At 53.0% G+C, this 14,768-nt stretch overlaps 1 protein-coding gene across 2 annotated transcripts in view; it reads left to right on the forward strand.

The window, feature by feature from the left end:
• cacna1fb (calcium channel, voltage-dependent, L type, alpha 1F subunit) overlaps positions 1 to 14,768 on the forward strand; it is a 45,186-nt gene that overhangs the window by 14,701 nt on the left and 15,717 nt on the right. For both annotated transcript variants that reach the window (XM_036143677.1, XM_036143679.1), the window contains exons 12-29: positions 27 to 108; positions 1,727 to 1,753; positions 1,824 to 1,984; positions 2,087 to 2,312; positions 2,388 to 2,595; positions 2,663 to 2,783; positions 5,832 to 5,907; positions 5,987 to 6,041; positions 6,117 to 6,177; positions 6,784 to 6,886; positions 7,234 to 7,363; positions 10,167 to 10,226; positions 10,296 to 10,402; positions 13,087 to 13,174; positions 13,302 to 13,409; positions 13,476 to 13,528; positions 13,657 to 13,803; positions 13,879 to 14,080. In XM_036143677.1, the coding sequence (XP_035999570.1) occupies positions 27 to 108; positions 1,727 to 1,753; positions 1,824 to 1,984; positions 2,087 to 2,312; positions 2,388 to 2,595; positions 2,663 to 2,783; positions 5,832 to 5,907; positions 5,987 to 6,041; positions 6,117 to 6,177; positions 6,784 to 6,886; positions 7,234 to 7,363; positions 10,167 to 10,226; positions 10,296 to 10,402; positions 13,087 to 13,174; positions 13,302 to 13,409; positions 13,476 to 13,528; positions 13,657 to 13,803; positions 13,879 to 14,080 (2,015 nt within the window). The remainder of the gene's footprint in view (positions 1 to 26; positions 109 to 1,726; positions 1,754 to 1,823; positions 1,985 to 2,086; positions 2,313 to 2,387; positions 2,596 to 2,662; positions 2,784 to 5,831; positions 5,908 to 5,986; positions 6,042 to 6,116; positions 6,178 to 6,783; positions 6,887 to 7,233; positions 7,364 to 10,166; positions 10,227 to 10,295; positions 10,403 to 13,086; positions 13,175 to 13,301; positions 13,410 to 13,475; positions 13,529 to 13,656; positions 13,804 to 13,878; positions 14,081 to 14,768) is intronic.

Genomic DNA, 14,768 nt, shown 5'->3' on the forward strand with positions numbered 1-14,768 from the left:
ACGTGTCCTCCTTTCCTGTCCCGCAGCGAGTCTTCCAGCAAGTGAAACGGGTTCAGAGAACACGGAGAACATCGATGAAGAACATACCAACTGCTGCCAGGCCTGCTGGTAACTCTCAGCTTTCCCTTGTTGTTAGAGGAACAGGAACGTGTTCCACATGTTTAGGTCCAGCTTCAGTCCTCGTCTCCGCTGACCTGAGACCAGAACTTTGGGTTTCAGGTCAGTCGGGACGTCAAACGCCTTCATGTGGAGCAGTTTGCTGTGATTTGGCCCATTTGGACCCAGTCTGGTTCTGACTACAGAACCCAGTCTGGTTCTGGCTACAGAACCAGACTGGGTTCTGTAGTCAGAACCAGACTGGGTTCTGTAGTCAGAACCCAGTCTGGTTCTGACTACAGAACCCAGTCTGGTTCTGACTACAGAACCAGACTGGTTCTGTAGTCAGAACCAGACTGGGTTCTGTAGTCAGGTCCTTTTTAGAGTCCTAGAGGAACCTGGTCACCTACGGCTTTATAAATTCATAAACCAGCAGCTCTCTGGATGCAAACCATTAAATAATCGCACCATGTTGGCTTATTCTATTTTATTCTATTTTATCTCTGTGTTTTACACTTTATCTTTCTATAAATAACCGGGGGGACGATATTATGCAACAAGGAATGGAGGCCAGAGTCATAAATATGACGTTCTACGTCACTAGAACATGTTCTTTACCTGTGAAGGTGGTGCCGGTAGACCCGGCTGGTTCTGAGTCGGTCGGTACCGACCCACGCAGCGCCTCATGAGTCCACGTACTCTGTGAAGCCCACCAGGTCCTCCTGCAGCATGATGCTGCCACCACTGTACTTCACAGCTTCATCAGGTCCAACCACTCCAGTGTTGGTCCCATCAGACCAGAGGACATGTCTCCACTATCTAAACTCTCCACCCCTGAAGACATGGTGGTCCAGGAGAGGGGGGGGGGGGGGCAGAGCTGATAGACTGGGTGGTGGATGTGAAGTTCATGCCTGACTGAGGCTCAGTCATCTGGGTCTAAAAGGTCTTAAAGTAGACGGGGTGTGTGCCTCACAGACCCCGTCTACTTTAAGACCTGAAACCCTTCCCTTGGTGGACCACCAGCACAGAGCTTCCCTCCATCCAGACCAGCGCTCAGACAACCATGGAGACCCCCCCCCCCCCCCATCAAAGCTGGCCTGTTGTCATGGTCACTGGGCTCTGTAGCTCTGGACTGTCTGCACCACCATGTGGGCCGTTCTCTGCTGCGGTTCCACCGTCTGCATTATAGAACGGTTCTGCACATGAACAGCTACATTCCTGGTGAATTACAAACAGTGATCTTTATGAGGCTTTGCTCTTCTGTTCTTAATCAGAGCCTTGCAGCCTTTTCTCAGACGTACATACGGTGAAGTCTAAGTTTTAGTCAGTGTTCCTCCCTTTCCTCTGAGATCAGATCATGGGGGTTCTCGGTTCTGGAAGGAACCCTCCAGGCTCGGTTCTGCAGAGGTTTGCTCTTCCATTGGTCTGGCATGTCATCGGGATCATTGAGTTCTTCCCTCTAGAACAGCTTCACCACTGAACAGTGTTGCTGTCGTGACCTTAAATAGATTTAGATAGCGTTTAAATTCTCTTTTGACCAGAATAAGTTCATTTAAATGTCTGAGATCTTCTGGCAGATGTTAGCTATAGCGCCACCTTCTGGCGGTAACCTCAGTCTGTTGTGTTTCAGCGCGCGGGTGATGAAGATGGGCTGCTGGTGAGTTCCTGCAGGTGAAGGTAACAGTCTTCATAATGTTCACGTCGCTGAAGGTGTCGCTCTGTCTCAGCCGGACGTTGCGTCGCTGGAACCGAGTCTGTCGCAGGAACTGTCGCACCGCCGTCAAATCCGTGACGTTCTACTGGCTGGTTCTCCTGCTGGTCTTTCTCAACACGTCCCTCAGCGCCTCCGAGCACTACAACCAGCCTGACTGGCTGACCCAGGTCCAGGGTAGGAGATGCGTGCTGCCCCCTGGTGGCCTGGAGTCTCTGTGTTAGCCTGCAGAGCAGATGTTGGATCTTCTTGGTGAGGCTTCTTCATCTTTCTCCGCAGACATCGCCAACAAGGTGCTGCTGTCCCTCTTCACGGTGGAGATGCTGCTGAAGATGTACAGTTTGGGTCTGGCTCACTACTTCGTGGCGTTCTTCAACCGCTTCGACTGCTTCGTGGTGTGCGCCGGCATCATGGAGACCATCCTGGTGGAGCTGGAGATCATGCCTCCTCTGGGGATCTCCGTGCTCCGCTGCGTCCGCCTGCTGAGGATCTTCAAGGTGACGCGGTGAGGAACGCTCCTCCACCTGGAGCACCTGCAGCTCACCTCTGCCGCTCTGATGGCCTACCTGTGTCTCCTCAGCCACTGGACGGCGCTGTCCAACCTGGTGGCCTCCCTCCTGAACTCCATGAAGTCCATCGCCTCCCTGCTGCTCCTCCTCTTCCTCTTCCTCATCATCTTCGCTCTGCTGGGCATGCAGCTCTTTGGAGGGAAGTTCAACTTCGACGAGACGCAGACCAAGCGCAGCACCTTCGACGCCTTCCCGCAGGCGCTGCTCACCTGCTTCCAGGTAGCACGATTACAGGTGGTGATGTCACAGCAGGTGGGGGCGTGTCTAAAGGTTCACCTGTGCTCAGATCCTGACAGGTGAAGACTGGAACGTGGTCATGTATGACGGCATCATGGCGTACGGCGGCCCCGTGTTCCCCGGCATGATCGTCTGCGTCTACTTCGTCATCCTCTTCATCTGCGGCAACTGTATCCATGGAGACGCCTGTCCTTCATCCATTCATCCATCCATCCATCATCCATCCATCCATCCATAACCAGCCAGCCAGCAGGCATGCCAGCAGCCAGTCCCAGCAGCCAGCACAGCCAGCCAGCAGCAAGCAGCCAGCCCACAGCAGCCAGCCAGCCAGGCAAAGCAGGCATGCAGCAGCAGCATGCAGCAGCCAGCCACCAGCAGCCAGCAGGCAGCAAGCACAGCCATGCCAGGCAGCAGCATCCACAGCCAGCCAAGCCAGCAGCCAGCCATGCCAGCAGCAGCCAGCCAGCCAGCCAGCCAGCAGGAGCAGGCAGCCAGCCAGCCAGCCAGCCAGCCAGCAGGCAGCCAGCAGGCAGCCAGCCAGCAGCCAGCCAGCCACCAGCCAGCAGCAGCAGCCAGCAGCAGGCAGCCAGCAGGCAGCCAGCAGGCAGGCAGCCAGGAGCGGCCAGCCAGGCAGGCAGGCAGCCAGCAGCAGCAGCAGCCGCCAGGCAGGCAGGCAGCCAGCCAGCAGCCAGCCATCCAGCCAGCAGGCGGCAGGCAGGCAGCCAGCCGGCAGCCAGCCAGCCAGCCAGCAGCCAGCCAGCAGGCAGGCAGCCAGCCAGCAGGCAGCCAGCCAGCAGGCAGGAGGCAGGCAGCCAGCGGCAGCAGCCAGCCAGCCAGCAGCCAGCCAGCAGGCAGCAGCCAGCCAGCAGGGCAGCCAGCCAGCAGGCAGGCAGCAGCCAGCCAGCAGGCAGGCAGCCAGCCAGGCGGCACCGGCACCAGCCAGCAGCCAGCCAGCCAGCAGGCAGCAGCCATCCAGGAGCAGCAGGCAGCCAGCCAGCAGCCAGCAGCCAGCAGCCAGCCAGCAGGCAGGCAGCCAGCAGGCAGGCAGCCAGCAGGCAGGCAGCCAGGCATGCAGGCAGCCAGCAAGCCAGCCAGCAGCCAGCCAGCCAGCAGGCAGGCAGGCAGGCAGGCAGGCAGCCAGCCAGCCGGAAGCAGCCAGCCAGCCAGCCATCAGTCAGGCAGGCAGCCAGCCAGCAGGCAGCCATAGCCAGCAGCCAGCAGGCAGCAGCCAGCCAGGCAGCCGGCAGCCCCAGCCAGTCCAGGCAGCAAGCAGCAGGCACCAGCCAGCCAGCAGCAGCCAGCCAGCAGCCATCCAGACAGCAGCCCAGCAGCCAGCCAGCCAGCAGCAGCAGGCAGCCAGCCAGCAGGCAGGCAGCCAGCAGGCAGGCAGCAGCCAGCAGCCAGCAGCCAGCAGGCAGCCAGCCAGCAGCCAGCATCCAGCAGCCAGCAGGCAGCCAGCAGCAGCAGCCAGCCAGCAGGCAGCCAGCAGGCAGGCAGCCAGCAGGCAGGCAGCCAGCAGGCAGGCAGCCAGGCAGCAGCCAGCCAGGCAGGCAGGCAGCCATCCAGCCAGCCAGCAGCCAGCCAGCCAGCCAGCCAGCAGGCAGGCAGGCAGGCAGGCAGCCAGCCAGCCGGCAGCCAGCCAGCCAGCCAGCCAGCCAGCCAGCAGGCAGGCAGCCAGCCAGCAGGCAGCCAGCCAGCAGGCAGGCAGCCAGCCAGCAGGCAGCAGCAGCCAGCCAGCCAGCAGGCAGGCAGCAGCCAGGCGGCAGGCCGGCAGCCAGCCAGCAGCCAGCAGCCAGCAGGCAGCCAGCCAGCCAGCCAGCCAGCAGCCAGCAGAGCCAGCCCTGCAGGCCAGCCAGCCAGCCAGCCAGAGGCCAGCAGCAGCCAGCCAGGCAGGCAGTCAGCCAGCAGGCAGGCAGCCAAGCCAGCAGCCAGCAGCCAGCAGGCAGCATCCGTCAGCCAGCAGCCAGCAGCCAGCAGGCTAGTCCAGCCAGCAGGCGCCAGCCAGCAGGGCAGGCCAGCCAGCCATCCAGCCAGCTCGCAGCCAGCAGGGCAGCCAGCCAGCAGCCAGCCAGCCAGCAGCCAGCAGGCAGCCAGCCAGGAGGCAGGCAGCCAGCAGGCAGAAAGACAGCAGCAGTCAGCCAGCCAGCAGCCAGCAGCCAGCCAGCAGTACGGCAGCCAGCGGCCGGAAGCCAAGGCAGCCAGCCAGCAGAGCCAGCCAGCCAGCCAGCCAGCTAGCAGCCAGCCAGCCAGCCAGCCAGCAGGCAGCAGCCAGGCAGCCAGCCAGCCAGCTCAGCATGCCAGCCAGCAGCCAGCCAGCCAGCCAGCAGCCAGCCAGGCCAGCCAGCCAGCCAGCCAGCCAGCAGGCAGAAGCCAGCCAGCCAGGCAGCAGGCAGCCAGCAGCCAGCCAGCAGGCAGCCAGCAGCCAGCCAGCCAGCAGGCAGCCAGCCAGCCAGCCAGCCAGCAGCCAGCAGGCATCAGCCAGCAGCCAGCCAGCAGCCAGCCCAGCCAGCAGCAAGCAAGGCAGCCAGCCAGCAGGCAGGCACAGCATGCAGGCAGCCAGCCAGCCAGCCATCATCCAGCAGGCAGCCATCCATCAGCCAGCCAGCAGCAGCCAGCAGGCAGCCAGCCAGAGGCAGCCAGCAAGCAGGCAGCCAGCCAGCAGCAGCCAGCAGCAGCAAGCAGGCAGCCATCCAGCAGCAGCCAGCCAGCATCCAGCAGGCAGCCAGCCAGGAGGCAGGCAGCCAGCAGGCAGCCAGCCACAGGCAGGCAGCCAGCCAGCAGCCATCAGCCAGCCATCATTCAGGCATCCATCAGGCCGGAGCCAGCATTCATCCAGCCAGCCAGCAGCCAGCAGCATCCATCAGCAGCAGTCCATCAGGCATCAGCCATGCAGCCAGCCAGCCAGCCATCCAGCCAGCCAGAGCAGCAGCAGCCATCCCATCCATCCTCCATCCATCCATCCATCCATCCATCCATCCATCCATCATTCATCATCCATCCATCCATTCATCATTCATCCATCATCCATCCATCATTCATCCATCATCCATTCATCATCCATCCATCATCGATCCATCTATCATCCATCATCCATCCATCCATCCATCCATCCATCCATCATCTCAGGCGCTCCTCTAATATCAGAGTCTACTCCAAGGGTTCTAGATCACGGTCCTCATCAATGATCTGTAGGAGAACGTCTTCTTAACGAGCATCAGACATCCTACTGAACGTCTTCTTGGCCATCGCTGTGGACAACCTGGCAGGAGGAGATGGAGACGACAAGAATAAAGAGTGAGTCCTGCAGAGAAGAAAGAGCAGATGGACGTGTAAATGAAGTTCCTCTCATCCGTTCTGCTTTCCTCTTCTGCAGCAAGAAGAAGGAGAACGAGGCTGAGGCTGAGGAGGAGGCTGAAGGAGAGGTGAAGGTGAGCAGGTTCACCAGCCCAAAGGTTCTGGATCAGCGTCACGCTCAGCTTCTTCTAAGGTCTGTGTCTCTGCAGGTGGACATGGATGAAGATACTGAGTATGAGGAGGAAGAGGAGCTTCCAGAAGGAGAGGATGGTCAGTCTCTACAGACTCTTAACGAGTTCAGAGCAACATGATCCACTGCTAGCTGATCTCCACACATGCAGCAGCCATCTTGGCTCCTGTGGTCACAGTTTCCACCTTCAGTTGATTTTTCCAACTTAAGAAGGAAGAAATTTCAGTTTGTTAAACGGACCGTAGGCTGGACTAGACAACCCGCGTCTTATTTCCAGACGCTGAGGAACACCAGCAACGCTTCCTGAACCAGGAACCTTTCACTGGTTCTTCTGGGTGGAGTTGAGGGTTTGACGCCCTGCAGGTTGCTACTCCTGTAGAGAGGACCTGAACGCCCCCCCTCCTGCCTACACCTTCTTTCCTGATTTCTGGTCTTCCTCAAAGGTCTTCTTCTGGAGAATGTTCTCAGGCTCTGCTGCTCCTCAGAGCCTCAGAATAAACCCAGAACCCAATCAGAAGCTGACTTCTAGTGTCTGGTTTCCAGGAACTTGAAGGGTTCTGGGTTCTGGTGGTGGGTCAGTGTTTTTTAGGACCAGAACCACCATCGTCTTGGTCTGTCTCACCTTTTGTCTCATTGACAGATGTGTCATCCAATCAGATGCTCTGTTTCTCCTGTCTTCTTCTCAGAGGGAGGGGTCCAGCTGAAGATGGCGGATCTTGCACCTCCTAAGGAGAAGGTTCTTCCCATCCCAGAAGGCAGCGCCTTCTTCTGCCTCAGCAAAACAAACCCGTGAGTGTGTGAGGAACCTCAGTATCTACCAACTCCATTTCTACCATGTAGGTTCCACTCTGAGAGACATGACCTTCTGAAGGTAGAAACCATGAGGAGAACCCAGCTTTATGAGCTATTTTCTTCATATGAGAACATCCTTTATGAAACGTTAATCTGACAGCAGAAGACGCCAAACTGGGTCATCAACAGAACCTTCATCAGCTGATCCACAGCAGGAATGCTGTGGATCAGCTGTTCTAACAGTTCCTGTTAGAACTTTGTGTTTTCTTTACCTGTGAAACTGATCCATCCGCTCTGGTTCCAAATGAAGAGCTAACGTTCTGTCTCTGTCTGCCTGTTCTCAGGATCCGTGTCGCCTGCCACACCCTCATCCATCACCACATCTTCACCAACCTCATCCTCGTCTTCATCATCCTCAGCAGCTGCTCATTGGCTGCCGAGGACCCAATCAGAGCGCACTCCTTCAGGAACAACGTGAGTCTCACATCTTCCCCGACGTTCCTCACTGAAGGCCAGTGATGTCACAGGTGATGTCATCAGCACACCTCTGGTTGGTACCAGGTGGGGCAGAGCTTCAGCGGGCTGCGGGGTCAGAACCGGGTCAGAACCGGGTCAGAACCGGGTCAGAACCGGATCAGAACCGGGTCAGCGATGAACCAGGTCAGAACCGGATCAGAACTGGGTCAGAACCGGGTCAGAACCGGGTCAGCGATGAACCGGGTCAGAACCAGGTCAGAACTGGGTCAGAACCGGGTCAGCGATGAACCAGGTCAGAACCGGGTCAGAACCGGGTCAGAACCAGGTTACTGAGACGAGAGAACAGGACCGGCTTAGAGTCAGACTGAAAGGAGGAACTGCCGGCACAGTCATGGTCTCTGGGTTCTAACTGGTTCTAACTGGTTCTCACTGGTTCTAACTGGTTCTCATTTATCTTTGCCGGCTCAGAGTTGTCAATGATCCGTTTTCCGTCTTTGTAATTCTGCTCAGATCCGTTAAAGTCTTCATGGACGCTCCATGAAACCCAGAACCCGTTTTGCCAAATCTGCTGAGATGTCTGAGCTCCTGGCTCAGCCTAAACTTCCTGCTGGGAGCTGATTGGCTGATACACACCTGTGCTGCTAGCATGAGAGGAGAGAAGTGAGGCGGTCAGACCGGGTCAGAAAACGTGTCATGATGATGAAACTTTAGCTAAACTGATGGTCAGAGCATCAGAATGTTTGAACCTTATCTCCATCCTCATCATTATTGTGAGTAGCTGCTTCTGTCTCCTCTCCATTAAGCTCATTTCCTGCTTCCTCTACCTGCTGCTAACGCCTCTCACCTGTCAGCGTCTTACTGCCATCACCTGCTGGGATAAAGGAGCGCCATGAGACGTAGAAAGCAGAGCAGCAGCTGCTGCCTTTAACCCGTCAGACGCTGAAACTAATAAATTTCTCTCTATGGAGCTCAAGAACAAACAGATTCCAGTTTGTTCTTGTTAATATTAACTCTTCAAACTGTGGAGGACCACAGGGTTCAGTCCTTGGCTCGGTTTAAAAGCCTGTGCAGAGCTGAAGTTTCCACTTGGATCACAGACAGATGTTGGTGATGTTGGTGATGTTGGCGGTCTGGTCGACCTCATTAACGCCGTGAGAAGCTTCACGGGGAAGCCAACGATCAGACGTCCTGCCATGACAGCTGCAGATGCTCTACAAGCTGAATTATTCCTCCTTAGACGTCACTAAGTGATGAAGAGGTGGAGCTTGGAGTCTGGTGAGAGTGGCAGAGGATTTAGATCCAGACATCAAGCCTCCTGTTACCAAGCTCCTCCTAAGATGTACCTTCTGCGGCCGGTCAGTGATGAGGAGAAATGGATTCCATTAAACGGCAGCAGCACAGCTGTGTGGGGTGTCATGAGTGGCGTGCTAACGCTGGACTCCCGCAGATCTCCACCTGTCTGGTCAGCTGGAGTAGACTGCCTCTGCCCCTAACATCAGGGTGGGCGGGCAGAGAGGCGATCATATTTAAACTCATGACCAGCAGCTGTGAGCATCCTGATTATCAGACCAGACACTGAAGCCTCCCACTGGGGGTACGGCGCTTTATGGCGAGCCGTTTGAGATGCTGGCGACAGAGGAACAGATTTCAGAGGTGGATGAGCTGAACTGCAGGCCGGCTTTTAGCTGCTCTGGCAGGACAACAGATAGAGCTGCTCTCTCCAGGTTCCCCACATTATGGGGAACCTGGGAACCAGAGATTAAGTCCAGAGATTAAATCCAGAGATTAAGTCCATAAAGGCAGCCAGGCTGTTGATTGAAGTGGAAGGAATCCTCAATGCAAAGCCACTCAGGTTTATTGCTCAGATGTTGTTAAGCCAGACCCAGTCTCCCTGAACCTACGGCTTATGGGACAACAGGTGCATCGCCTCCACAGACCATCTACGCCTCCAGGAGACTACTGAGCTGAGGCCTGGGGCGACATGGCCTACAGCATCTTTCTGACCTGCAGGAGTGGAGCAAGGACAAGGACAATCTGACATCTGGACAAACCGTGATGGCGGTTGGCATCTACCTAGAGCCCAGTGTCATCAAGACGTGGAGTTTTCCTCTCCACTGTCGCTTCATGCATGCTCAGTATGAGGGATTGCTGCAAAGCCATCAACAATGCAGACGACTGTCCACTGTGGCTCTACGCTCTTTCAGGAGGAGTGAATGCTGCTTGGAGAGACTTGATGCAACCTGCTGGGTTTCCTTAGAGAGGAAACTTTCTCACCAACCTGGAGGATCTGATGGAGTCTGACTCTGGGAAGAACCTTGATGATGACATGTGGATTGTAAATATAAATAAAACTGACTTATAGAGACTTGATGCAACCTGCTGCAGGTCTCTCTGTTCAGGTGGATCAGCCAATCAGCTCTCTCTGTTTCCTCCCTCTTCCTGCTTCCTCCTCTCCTAACATTTTTCACTCCAGCAGCTCTGAAGGCCTGAGATGCTTTGAGAAAAACTTTTATCTCATTGAGGTAAAATTTAAAGAAAAATCTTAGAATTGTTGTTTTAAAATGATAAAAGGACCAAAAGCGGCTTAAATCTTAATTTGGAAGAGATAGTAACAGTGAGCTCTGGGTCACAAAACATTTAAAACATTCAGTTCTGCACTGCTGGTCCAAACCTGAGGTGTCGGCTCACCTGTGGCCTCACCTGCTGGACAGCCTCCAGCCTCCTACAGCACATTTAAAGTAAATCAGCTTTATTTCTAGCCTGTGTTTGCTGTCTCAGCCTGAACTTGCTGTGTTTGTAGATTCTGGGTTATGCAGACTACGCCTTCACGTCTATCTTCACCGTGGAGATTCTGCTGAAGGTAAACCTCGGCCGTCTGGAGAACGCCGCTCAGACCTTCTCTCTCTGACATCACCTGTGTGTCCTGCAGATGACGGTCCATGGCGCCTTCCTCCACCAGGGCTCCTTCTGCAGAAACTGGTTCAACCTGCTGGACCTTCTGGTCGTCAGCGTCTCGCTCGTCTCCTTCTTTCTGCAGTCAGTGTTCATATTTCTGCTTCCTGTAGTCAAGCAGACATTTTTATTTAACCTTGACCGATACAGCTATTGTGTCTGATAAAACAAAAACAAGTAATTAAGACATGCGACTAAACTAAACCAGCTGATAAAATACCAGTTAAAACAGGAGAAGGTTACAGAAGAAGGTTTCTGTTTTTGTCTTAAAAGAAACTTAAGTTGCTCCAGTGAAATCAGAGTAGACGGTTTCAGATCCGGCTGTAGAGGTCCGTGTTGACGGAACCAGCAGGAAAGGCTTTTTTCCAGGTTCTGATGGTACCGACGGGTCCCTGAGGGACAGGAAGTCCTGAGAGTCTGTGGCTGGACGCTCTGACAGGTATGAGGTGAGCAGAGGCGGCCGGCTTTAGGAGATCTACAGATGCATGAGAATATAAATCAGAGAGGTGGGCCTGTAACGGATCCCTGCTGCACACCTTTACTGATGTTAAAGTCGTCTGATGACAGACCGCCGTGTTCCTCACGCTGTCTACGCTGTGACAGCTCATTAAATGAGTCCTTTTAACCGCGGAGAGTCAGAGACGGGATAATGGACTGTTTCCTGACCACGTGACCAATTATCAGCTCTTTAAGCTGATTATTAACTAGCTTCCAGAAAGCTTAACTAAAATACAACGTTTTGAAACGGGACAATAATTGTTTAACACACCAGGATCCTGAGCTCTTAACAGAACAGAAGCAGCTGTTCACACATCTGGAGCGGTGTTAGTAACAAAGAGAGGTTAAGGTTCTTCAGGTGCTGCAGATTATTTATGAGGATCATGACTGTCAGGTTCAAACACCTAAAAATGTATTAATAACACAAGAAGGAGAGTTTTCAAAAATCTGGCAAGGAGATCGAACAGAGATGCTTAATTCAGATCTCCACATTCGCTCTGAAGCAAATCCGTCGCCTCCTCTCTATTTATTAGCAAAAGGAATCCCTGGTTCCATTTAACCTGGCTTGAGTCAGGTTAGGTTCCATTGTGAAGGTCAGGAATAGTGATAAGCTAAATAACTGTGACCTCTGAGATAAAACCAAGCAGTTCACACAGCGCAGCACCCAGATGGCTGAATAGTTCATAAAACACTTATTATAGTCACAACATAGTTCTCTGCTTTCTGCAACGATGAGAGAGAAATATCTAAAACCTTAAAACTTCTTAGTAGTAAAGAGTAAATATGAATGATAAATGCAATGAACATAGTAAATAAGATAAAATATGTAGAAAATAGTAAGAATAATTCTATCAAAGACTTACATTAGAAAAGCGTCTCTGTTGATCTGTGAGAGGTTTCCCATCAGAGACGCCATCAATTAAGGATCAGACACGCCGACGCGTCTCCCACTTCTCTGATCCCTCCGTTAGTTTATGGTTAATAAAACCAGAGAACCTGAGCAGGGCTTCCCTCAGAGAGTCTTAGCAGTTTGACATATTTCAATATTTTGTAGTGTGAGACAAATAATAATCCTGTTTTGTTGCTTTATGGCAGCAGGACGTTTGTTTCATAACTGACAGAAATGTAGCCAATCAGCTACAAGCTCAGATTTCTTGCAGCAGCTTAAAGCAGATTTCTCTGTGGAAAAGTCTAATTCAGCGGTGAACCACAGACTGAAGCTCTCAGCTGACCAGACGGAGCACGATGGTCAGTAAAATGATTAAAACCAGCAGAAAAATGCTCCATCAAACAGACAAATGGGTTTCCAGTTCTGATGAAATAAATCAGCAGCAAGGCCTGCTCACTAAAATGTTCCATAGTTCTGCTTCAGATCAGAACCGAGCGGATCATTGGGTAAAACTCCTGATCTGGAGGATTTCTGTTGGTGATCAACAGGAAGAGATGTTTGGATCAGGGCGACTAGACAACATGTCTTAAAATCATCTGGTGTCCAATTAAAAGCAACTGCTGGGAGATTTCTAGACCTCTGGTCCAGAAAAACATGGAGTAATGATGCAACATCAGCAGAGGAGCTCTGTGAGAATCCACCAGAAGAAACACCAAACCGCCTCCTTCTGCTGGCCGTCTATGGACACGTCTTCATCCTGCAGCCATTTAGAAAGACTTTAGGAAATGTGGACTGAATGTGGAACACCTTATGGAGACGGGCTTTCTCCGTTTGTGGAGAAGAAAGACCTCCAGAGAGGCAATTCTTTGATTTCTAAAACTCTGTGGGAAAGTTCACGATTTGCTCCTGACAAACAAAAGACCCAGAAGATTTCCTCTTTGTGTCTCATTCTCCCAGCTAGACGTCAGTGAGCTGGCCAGAATCTGAGGATCTGAGGATCTGAGGATCTGAGGATCTAAACATCTAAAAATCTAAACATCTAAGGATCTAAGGATCTCAGGATCTAAGGATCTCAGGATCTAAACATCTAAGGATCTAAGGATCTCAGGATCTGAGGATCTTCATGTCTGCAGAGGTTCTGAGCTCAGAATGCCTCTCAGAGCCGAGGTCTGGTTCGTGTGACCTCACCTGGTCTGTTGTCTGGCTTTGATCGGGAACAGAAAAACCAGACCTTCCCCCTGATGAGAAGGTCTGGGCTCAGAGTAGAAAGTCCAGGAGCATCAGCAGGTTTACCTCTGAGCCTCAGGTTGTCCATTGACCTCCGCTCTGCTTCCAGCATCTTCCATCAGACGCGTTGTGCTTGTGCTCTGATCATCTGCAGCTCCAGTGCCATCTCGGTGGTGAAGATCCTTCGTGTCCTCAGGGTGCTTCGACCTCTGAGAGCCATCAACAGAGCCAAAGGACTGAAGGTAAGCCAGACTGCTGGTGAGATGTTTAGGCCCATGTCTGCGTTGTTGGTCTCCTCCTGCCTGAACAAGAGGAGGACCTTACTGGTCAGGTTCTCATGGTTCTGGTTTTGCTGCATCTTTCTTGCAGCACGTGGTCCAGTGTGTGTTTGTGGCCATCAGGACCATCGGGAACATCATGATCGTCACCACGCTGCTGCAGTTCATGTTCGCCTGCATCGGTGTCCAGCTCTTCAAGGTGCGTCTGTGCAGAGTCCTTCAGCAGCTGCATGTGGTCCTTCATTGTCTGCTTTCTCTGCTTCAGGGTAAATTCTACCGCTGCACTGATGAGGCCAAAAGCACTCCGGAACAGTGCAAGTAAGCTGCTTTGTGGGTCACAGCTGGGGATTAGCAGCAGCTGGATCTGGTCCAGGTCCAGCTGTGTTTCAGCACATTCCTGCTGGTCCAGGTACGTTTCAGCTGAATCAGCGTGTTTGTGTTTGCAGAGGGACCTTTGTGGTCTACAAGGACGGAGATGTGAGCCACCCCATGGTCAGGCAGCGCATCTGGCTCAACAGCGACTTTAACTTTGATAACGTGCTGATGGGGATGATGGCGCTCTTCACCGTGTCCACCTTTGAGGGCTGGCCTGCGTCAGTACTTTAAACTTCTGCATTGTTCTTCAGAAATAAAGAAATACACGTTAAAGTTCTATTGCTGGTCTGCAGGCTGCTCTACAAAGCCATCGACGCCAACGGAGAGAACTCCGGTCCAATCTACAACTACAGAGTGGAAATCTCCATCTTCTTCATCGTCTACATCATCATCATTGCCTTCTTCATGATGAACATCTTCGTAGGTTTTGTCATCATCACCTTCAGAGAGCAAGGAGAGCAGGAGTACAAGAACTGTGAGCTGGACAAGAACCAGGTACGGTTCCCACTGAAGCTGAGTTAGAACGTCAGAAGGTCCAGATTTGTCTGGAGAAAAACATTTCTTGTTCCACCAGTCGGTATCCCTGAAGTTCAGGCTGCTCCTCCATGAAGAATGTTCTCTCTGATTGTTCCCACTGCTTCGCCCCTTCAGTTCAATGAAATTATATTTATATAGCGCCAATTCATGACACACGTCAAGGTTCTTTCTAAAGTCAGACTCCATCAGATCCTCCAGGTTGGTGAGAAAGTTTCCTCTCTAAGGAAACCCAGCAGGTTGCATCAAGTCGTCTGCATTGTTGATGGCTTTGCAGCAATCCCTCCTGATCACTGCAACTATCCAGCTGTTCCCAGAAATTCCTCCAGACTGCTGAGGTGTCTGTAGAGGAAGAACCCTTCACATCCACCCAACTGTTCTGGGAGAACCATAGTATTTAAGTCGTTCAATGATCTTCTCTGGAGCCAAAATGACATAATATGGCATAATCCAGGCTTAAGACGGTCATATTGCTTCAAAACCTGGAATCCCTCTTCTGGTTCTGGTTCTGGTATCACGCTGTCAGCACATGTAGCGGACCATGCGGTGACCATGGACAGATGCTCCTTCACCACTGAGATGATTCTATAATCCTGGATTTAACCTGGATCTGTTCATCCACATTCAGATGATGGTGCAACAGAAATAA

Source organism: Fundulus heteroclitus, chromosome 1 (genome assembly GCF_011125445.2).
Source record: "Fundulus heteroclitus isolate FHET01 chromosome 1, MU-UCD_Fhet_4.1, whole genome shotgun sequence".
NCBI lineage: Eukaryota > Metazoa > Chordata > Actinopteri > Cyprinodontiformes > Fundulidae > Fundulus > Fundulus heteroclitus.